Source organism: Centruroides sculpturatus, unplaced genomic scaffold, assembly GCF_000671375.1.
Source record: "Centruroides sculpturatus isolate CEXI.00-Female unplaced genomic scaffold, Cexi_2.0 scaffold478, whole genome shotgun sequence".
Taxonomy (NCBI): domain Eukaryota; kingdom Metazoa; phylum Arthropoda; class Arachnida; order Scorpiones; family Buthidae; genus Centruroides; species Centruroides sculpturatus.
In genome coordinates, this window is record NW_019384994.1 from 403,503 (window position 1) to 412,972 (window position 9,470).

General features: G+C 28.9%; 1 protein-coding gene across 1 annotated transcript in view; it reads left to right on the top strand.

The window, feature by feature from the left end:
- Positions 1-9,470, top strand: part of LOC111633081 (ankyrin repeat and KH domain-containing protein 1-like) — a 30,945-nt gene extending 21,475 nt beyond the window's left edge. The window contains exons 5-7 of the mRNA XM_023377610.1: positions 5,530-5,745; positions 5,817-5,966; positions 9,336-9,470. Of these exons, the coding sequence (XP_023233378.1) occupies positions 5,530-5,745; positions 5,817-5,966; positions 9,336-9,455 (486 nt within the window). The 3' untranslated portion in view covers positions 9,456-9,470. The remainder of the gene's footprint in view (positions 1-5,529; positions 5,746-5,816; positions 5,967-9,335) is intronic.

Sequence of the window (9,470 nt, forward strand, 5' to 3'; positions counted from 1 at the left end):
TTGTTAAAAGTTTATGTGTCATTTTTATATTTAACAGTATGTATGAAATTATGAATGATTATTTTTACCAATTTTACAAAATATAAAATTTTTTAAATTTTTCGGTAATTTGCGTTTTGAATGCTAGAATATGTAGTTGCATGAATTCATGTTAGTAATTTTCACCAGACATAGGATCTTAATTTTCCCACTTTTTTTAAATTTTAATTTAAGGCTCCAAGAGTTCCTCCACATGGTTTACAGGTATTTTCACCTCAAGAAGCTGAAATAACTGCTTCTGCAGGAAGTCCATATCTTGCTACTGTACAACCTGGTAAGAAATTATTTTCGTAGTTAGATAAACATTCTGACTGACAGATTAATATGATTTTAGCAATATACATTCCTCGTTTCTTAACTGAGAATTGCTTTTAGATTTAAACTTATGAATTTAAATTTATAAAATTTTAAGTAGATATCATAAAGTTCTATGCATGATAAAATTTACATTATTTTATAATACATGATATTTTAAAAAACTATAATTAGTAAAATTTTTAATTATTTTTTTTAATCAAAAATAATTAATAAATATAGTTTATATTGTTGTACATTAAAATTGATTGATCTCTTATGAATGAATGAAATTTCACAAACACTCTTAAACATTGAATTGAGCCCTATTAGTTTGGCAGTACACACGGTGGTTTTTTGCATGTTACGTTCACATGTGCTAAAATATGGTCAGGGAATTACTATTTCCAAGCACAGTATTGCATAACAGGAGGGAGATGTCAAAAGTTCAACCTCTATTGCCATACCTTGGACCTCTCTTCATACACATTAGCTGTATATTCAAGCAACACAACTTTCTCCTGTTCCTCTCCTTTGCTACCAAATTTACACACTCATCTGCAATGATCAGGATAAACTTCTCCACCTTTGAAAATTTGGAGTTTATGCTGTGTTGTTAGAGAATCCTATAACGAGGATGAATACAAGGTATTGGAATTGGGGCAACAACACAAATGCTTACCAGCTGCCTGACTAAGCTTCAAAAAGACCTTGTGAGAGGAAAGCCTATCATGGAGCTTGAGAAAAAAGGTGCTCAAATAGTTTGATATGGGCTCAAACAAAGCTACTCAGGTACTGCAGCAACCAGAAACTCATTTGCATATTGGAATCTCTCTTTACATCAACCTTGGAGCCATGTAACACATTCACACTTGAACTATCCAGTGTGTGAGTGTATTTAGCCATTTATATAAATGGTTAAATAGTAATATTCATCTGCCATTCCACTTTGATGTGGGTGCATACTCACCCATGCATTGCATGATGTTTTAAATTATTGCATAATTGAACTTTGAATATACACGACAACTTTTAATTTTGATTTAAATGATATTTATTCCATTTACATTAAAATATTATGTTGTATATTTTAAATCTTCATCACCTGAAGATGATGAATACAGTGATACCTCTGTTTTCATCAATAATTCGTCAGAAAACAATCGGTGAAATCCAAAACCAATTAATTCGTTGTAGACACTCCAAAATGCATACCAAAAACACATTTTAGAGAGAATAAATTTAATGTTTAATACTAAAAAGAATAAGAAATTAATATAAAGTGAATATAAAAGACTAATATGTTGGCCTCTGAAACAGAATCGCCATCTAACAGTTCTTGATTGATCCAAATTAATAACTGTTTGACATATTCAACTGTTTGCGATTTCTGTTTTGTTAGCACATTTACGCCTTTTGCTACATTAGCCTCCTTTATTGCTTTCTTTTTTGCCACAATGGAAATTACTGTAGATGACAACTTCCCATACAATACATATGGCCGATTTCAGCAGTCTTAACCTATTTTGTGTTGAAATTTTTCTCCATTGCATATGGTCGCCATGTTGAATTTTTGTCAATGTTAAGCCTAACTTGAAATTTTTTTTTAAAACTAGCTTACCCGTCACACATTGCAGCGATCGCAGAAGAAATGAAATTCAAGCAAACTTGTTATAATAAAATTTAATTTACATTTTATCATTTTTTATTGAAACTTATTATTATTATAGTATTATTATTATTATTTATTTTTATTGGGAAAACATTTCAAAGTGTCATTTCAATTTTATTTATTTATTTATTTATTGGAGTACTTGTGGATACACGATATTTTTTGTTTTTCCGTCTTGTGCGTACACGAATAAATTGGAAGGTTTTCCAACGCGTGAGCTGGCCAATTACAGTTGTCCATGTGAGAAGCATGGATTCTCCAAATCTAGCCCACACTTGCAGCGATTGTCAGAAGAGCGATATTCCCTATTTTTATATATATTTTTTAATCCTTTACAATTTTAATTATTTAATTGCTCCTTCCTCTCTTCCTTGGCATGTTGTGAAATTTCTGATAGTTGGATAATAAACCATTTTATTGTAATTTGTCTTTTTAAGGTATTTTGAGTTGATATTAAAATTTGGAAAAGGGGGATTCCTAGATCGGTAAAATAGGCGAATTTCCTCCTACAACTTCGGTTGTTGTTTGGGATACAGTTAAGGTTTTAAAAAAGTTTGAACGAATACATAATTAGCAAAAAATAGTTGAAATAAAGTGATTAAACAAAAATTATTACAAATATCGTAAATAGCAGTTCACAAATGCATGTATAAAGAAATTTTTGGAGGGGGGAAATGGTATTCACAATTTGAAATTGATCAAACACAATGAAATGCTCGTATACACTTGTGCCATCTATCCTAGGATAAATGTACTATGCCAGACACCTTCGTGGGAGTATATTAAACAACTTCCCAAAGTTTCACGGCAATTGGATAAACGGTGTGGTAATGCATGAAGGACAGACAGACAGACAGACATTTTTATATATATAGATAATAATCGTGGCGTAAAAAATTATTTATTTTTCACAAACAAAATAGATACATTAATAAATATAAAAACAAAAAAATTATATTGCCAGAGTTTTAATATAAAAGTTATGGCACAGCAACATCTAGTATAAAAAACGTTCCGATGCAGAAATGAATATATTTGGGGTCAACCGGGCAGGTCAAATGAGGTCAATATGAAAATATTTAGGAACAGCAAGGGACAGGTTAATGCTGCTCTTGTATTTTTCAATGATTTCCTTCTTCAACTCATTCATGTTCCTGGCTCTCGAAATTTTCTTTAGTCCCATGATGAAGCTAAAAGGAAAGCAATGGAATTATTTGACCAGACATGCAGGGTAATACTCACACAACAAGAAACAATAGGTCAAAGTAGGAAAATGCATNTCTTTTGAATATTTGAAAATTCTTATACATATAAAAATTTTTGAAGCATTCCAAAATAGAATCTCAAAATTTGAACAAAGTTCAAACAAGAAAAACCTGAAGCATGCTTCTCAAAAAAGCCAAAAATGTTTGTAATGCATACAACTATCTGCTGAAAAAGTAAGCAATGTGTATTAATCATTATAGTTATAAAAACTAATTACTACTGTGTGGTTATGAATTCATTTTTCAATTTTTAGTTTTTTCTTTAGGATAATTTTTATTAACATTTATATGAAAAGTACCGTATACAGTAGCCATAATATATAGTAATATGCTTATAAAATAGAGCAAATTTTATTGGCTATTACTGAGCTTAGGAATATTATTTTCTACTTTGAGATTGCTTATAAAATGAAAAAATAAATTTGAAGTTTTGTATATATGCAATGTTTTTTGCATTCAATATTGTTTTGACCATCACTTACTAAAAACTGGGAAAACACCAGCAAATTCACTTTCTATGATAAAATTGAAGATTTAAATATAAAGACTTAATTTTTACAGGTGTGTGACTAAATTATCAACTTATGAAACTGAATCATATAGAGAGTTTGGATTCTTAGTTCATAGAGCTTAGTTCTTAGTCCAGAAAATGATAAATGAAAAGTTTATTTGCTTTTATTTTATTTTTAATTTATAGATTTTGCTTGTGACAGTGAATAGAATATTTATACATTTGATTCAACTTTAAGTCTCTAATCTTTGTCAGAATCATCATTAATGATTGACAGATAGCTCTATATTCTTTAGATATATACTTTATGGTTAAAATAAACTGTTGCAAGGAAGTTCTTTTTCATATTATACTTAAAGTTCCTCATTCAATTATTTCTTTTTGAGCTTTAAGAAGTTTTCAGAATACTCTTTCTTCAGCTTTATCAAAGCCAGTCATTTCCTCAATGACTAAGTCTTTCATTACTTCTGAAACTTTATTAAAGATTTCAAAACTTTTACACACTTAAAACAGATTTATTATGTTAAATATCATTCATACAGACAGATGATGATATCTGTAATATATCAATGGCATCTCCAATGTTGAATTTTTTTTTATGGATTAATCACCATTATTTTGGCAGTAGTTAAAATTCCTTCAGTTCCTGTCCGAGCTGGAAGAACTTTAACTACTGCTACACCAGGCACATAGTCCAAATATTGTGCTACGTAACTACCATCTATTTCAGTTGACTGGACTCTGTGCAGGACATAGTTTGTCAATGCAAACCAGATTGAGGCTGGGGTCTAGCAGTTTTTCTTCTCAAAATTCAAGAAATGATAAAAAGATAGCTTTATAGAATATAACAGGTTATATTTAGATTTTATATATGATATAAATTGAAATAAAATTCCTATAGTGATCAAGAATGTATGGGACATTCTCTGTATATAAAAAAACAATTTATAAATAATTGTTTTGCAAATAAAAGTTAAATTAGCATTTTTTGCCTTGTTTTAGCTTTATAATTAATATGTTGGGTTTAGTGGGATATATTCAGTTCACACCGGTGGCTGTGTACTATGCCTGATCAGAGTCAAGGCATAGTAACCAAAAACTAAAATTAAATAAGTGTGCCAGTGTCTGTGTCTGTATTCAGGAATTTCCTAACAATATGGCATGTATTCAATATAGTGGCCTTCTGTAGTGTGATGTATGTATTTCTATTCAATTGTAATGTTTTCAGGCTTTTGTGTAGTGTGTGTACAGGTTCTCTCCTATATACACACTACACAGGAGAGAACCTGTACAGATACAATAAGCACCCTTTCCATCCCCACAGATGCCTCATTTCCTGGGCGAGTTCTGTGTATTTAATTATTATTATTAAGATTAACAGCATGAAAATAATTATGCTGTAAATACATCCAGAAAAAAGTTAACTGTTTATAGCATCTACAATGTTTTCTGTGCAAAGAATTGTGTTCAAATCAGAAAGTGCTAAGTTGGCAGATTCAGAAGATTGCATTACAATCATGATTTTGCATAGTTTTATTTTCAGTAGGTTTCAGAAATAAACTGTTAAAAATATAAAATATACATTTTGTTGCATTCAACTTTTGTAATTCTATAATTATTAAAATGCTAATGTTTTGGTATTGCTATCTTTATTCATTTTATAAAAAGCAATACAACATAATTGCAAATATTGTTAAGTATATTATTACTTATGCCTGTATATATATTTTTATTTTGCTCTTTTCTAGGAACATGAATCAGAAGGAGGTCGGACTCCTTTGATGAAAGCTGCTCGAGCGGGTCATCTATGTACAGTTCAATTTTTAATTAGCAAGGGAGCACAAGTAAATAAACAAACATCTAATAATGACCACAATCCACTCTCGTTGGCTTGTGCTGGTGGTCATCTTGCTGTAGTAGAACTTCTTTTGGCCCATGGTGCAGATCCATCTCATAAGCTAAAAGTACGTAATCATAATGATTTGCTGATAATATAAGCTTATCTATGTTTCTAATACATTGTAATTTTGTTTAGGATAATTCTACTATGCTTATTGAGGCTGCAAAAGGGGGTCATACAGCAGTTGTTCAATTATTACTAGATTATCCAAATAATATTTTATCTTCGCCACCGCCACCACCGGATTTATCACAACTAACTACATCTGCTTTAGAAGCCACCGAGGTAAGCCTTATGAATATTTTAATTATTTTTAGTTTACACAAAAAAAATATTATTTTTATATAGTTATAAAACACTTATTACATAATTTTAATGATGATAGTGATATGTCTATAAAAATATAATATTCAAATTTTGCATTTTTCATGCATAATAAATTAATTTGATAAAATCTAATTATTCAATATGAATAAAATATACAAAGTTGTTCATAAAAAAATCTCACCTTTTTTGAAAAGATTATCACATTGTCAATGCAAAAAATTATTTGTGCATTGAACACTTTGCATACTTATCTTTATAAATCATTGAATGATTTTATAAAGATAAGTATTATTACAACTTCTGATGTGTAATTGGCTTTGTAAGTTTGCAGCTGTTTCATAGGTTTGAGGTGTGCTTTAATCCTTATATAGATGGTTGAGATGCATATCTCCAAACAGAAGTTTAAATGGCACTTCTGCTTATGTCATAGGAATATTTTTACAATTATGAAATTATGAAAAATGCCAGGGTTATCAGTTTGAGCACGTGGAGACCCTGGCATTTTTCACAACCCTGGCAGGGTTGTCAGTTTGAGCACGTGGAGATATTTTTTTGAAATTTCATAATTTTAAAAATATTCCTTTGACTTAAGCAGATGTAGCCAATCAACTTATGTTTGAATCTGGTTAGATTCTTAACTGTATGTAATATTTTAAAACATTAAATTATCTGAAAATAGCTAATGAATAAGATTTATAACTTATTAGCAATTCTCAAAACATTTAAGTTTTTGTGTTTATTAGTACTGGTTTGTTTGTGATTGGTATTTTATGCAACAATTTATCCATTTACTTAATGTGTAGAATTGTTTAGTGATGAGCATAATTTACTTCATTAGAAAAATTATTTGACAGCTGTAATAACAAACTGATCAATCACAATATTGAATATGATGTATGGATGTTTTTTTCTTCAAAGCAACTGTTACTTGAGTTTCTTATTTAGTCACTCTAATCAAATGGCTTTTCTTGTAATTTGAGCAGCATGAGGTTGATGCATATTTTTTTCCAGCAGGAATGTATCCTCTCTTTTCAATCAGTACATGCAGAAATATCTTGTTCAAGTGACAGTGCAATATTTGATAAGTTATGATAGAGAATGACAACACATTTTTAAAATGGCTCAAGAGCTTCATCTTAATAATATAATTGAACTTTATAGTGAGATTAAATTAACAATATTTTGTGAAAGCTTTACACTCTAATTTGGTGAATTAAATATTGGTGTTTTGATTTCACGTCATGTTTTTACATCGAAAAAGTATAATGACATCAAAACATAACATGTTATATTGCACAACATATGACATTATCTATTTGCATTATTGCTCATTACTTTTGTGAAGGGATTTAGAGTTAAATGTAAACTATGTATGTATGTATGTATTTATTTATTTGTTTGTTCATTATTTTCAAGTAATTAAAACAAGTTCAGAATTAATATTGAAAAAGTTTGCATTTTTTAATACTATTATTAGTTCTATATTAATTTAGTGGAAAAGAAATATATATTTTGACAGCTGACATTTCAAGGCTTATTTAAAAATTTTGTTTTGATTCTTTGAAATTTTTTTTTGGTTTCATCAAATATGGAAAATTGAAAGTAGCATTTTTGGCATATTTTGCTTTTTGTTACCGTTCAAGAAAGAAAAAAATTGTGTGATGTGTATGGAGATGTGTTGACAGAATGACAATGCCAAAACTGGCTTGCAAAATTTAGTTCTGACAGTTTCGATATTGAAGATGCACCTCGTTCTGGAAGTCCAGTTAAAGCTGATGATGACAAAATAAAGGTATTGATTGAAGCAAACTGCTGAATAACAACATGAGAAATCACTAAGAGATTAAATTTGTTGAATTCAACCATTTATATGATCACTTGAAATGCCTTCATTTTGTTTCAAAGCTCGATATATGGGTTCCACATGTTCTTAAAGAAATTTTCTCTGTTGCATTGACATCTGTGATTTGCTTCTGAAATGTCAAGTAAATGAATCATTACTAGCAATGAAAAATGGATTATTTATAACAATGTCGAACACAAGTGGTCATGGAGTAGAAGAGATGAGCCGGCCCAAAGCACTTTAAAATCTGATTGTTGTTTATCTTTAATCAGAACATCAAATTGTGGTGTGATATTTGATAAGGCAACACAAGTAATAAAGTCATTTTAATATGATTGTGTAGTAATAGTAATTTTAGTAAACAGTTAAATTTCACTAATTTAATATATATTTCTGTTATTACTAAAAATAAAGTTATTACAAAAAAACTTCACTCACTCTAATACAGTAGCATCCCACCTATTTGAAGATTGGCAATTCTTTGCCAGTAAATGGACACTATTTCCTGTTTTAGAAAGAAGGGTTTGTATGATGAAAACCTGTTTTTGCTTCCAAATTTGTTGAATTTCTTTTAAATTTTGGTACTTAACTAGTTTGTGATGCTATCTTCTACAGGTTAAGACAATTGAATTACAGTATCAATTACAAAAGTAGTTTGATAGGACATTAGATTGAAAACTAATAATAGATAAGTTTTATTAATCAGAATAAGTTAATACAGAGTTGCTAACACTGATGATGGAATTTATAGTAAGGAGCCATTATGATGGGCAAATTTAACTGTATAATAAGTTTCAAGGAAAGACTTTGTATCTTGAAAGACTGTTTTATAACATAGGTAAATCAATAAATAAGGTAACAAGTGAATTCATAGAGATTTTTTTATTGATAGAAAAATGGTACTATCAACATAAGATTATCAAATTTAAAAAAAAAATTATCTTAGCATTCTTAATTACTTATAGCAAAAAATATTCTCTGTAGCTCATATTAAATGTAAAAATAAATCTATAGAATTAATAACAAATATTTCTATTATTAAATAAAGTAGTAACAATTAATTTTGTAATTTTCTAAAGAATGGATTAGTTCACTGGAATGATGATAAACTTTTAACAATAAAAGTAAAGTACAAATTTTTTTCATTCAAATAAATATAACTAAAAGTTATTGATGTGATACTTTATGAATGATAAAGTAGAATCACAATTATGTAATATGTTCTTTTATGTAATGTAAAAATTATTTACAGAATAAAATGTTAACTTTTATGTTGAAATTTTTATGTGTCATTTTTATATTTAACAGTATGTATGAAATTATGAATGATTATTTTTACCAATTTTACAAAATATAAAATTTTTTAAATTTTTCGGTAATTTGCGTTTTGAATGCTAGAATATGTAGTTGCATGAATTCATGTTAGTAATTTTCACCAGACATAGGATCTTAATTTTCCCACTTTTTTTAAATTTTAATTTAAGGCTCCAAGAGTTCCTCCACATGGTTTACAGGTATTTTCACCTCAAGAAGCTGAAATAACTGCTTCTGCAGGAAGTCCATATCTTGCTACTGTACAACCTGGTAAGAAATTATTTTCGTAGTTAGATAAACATTCT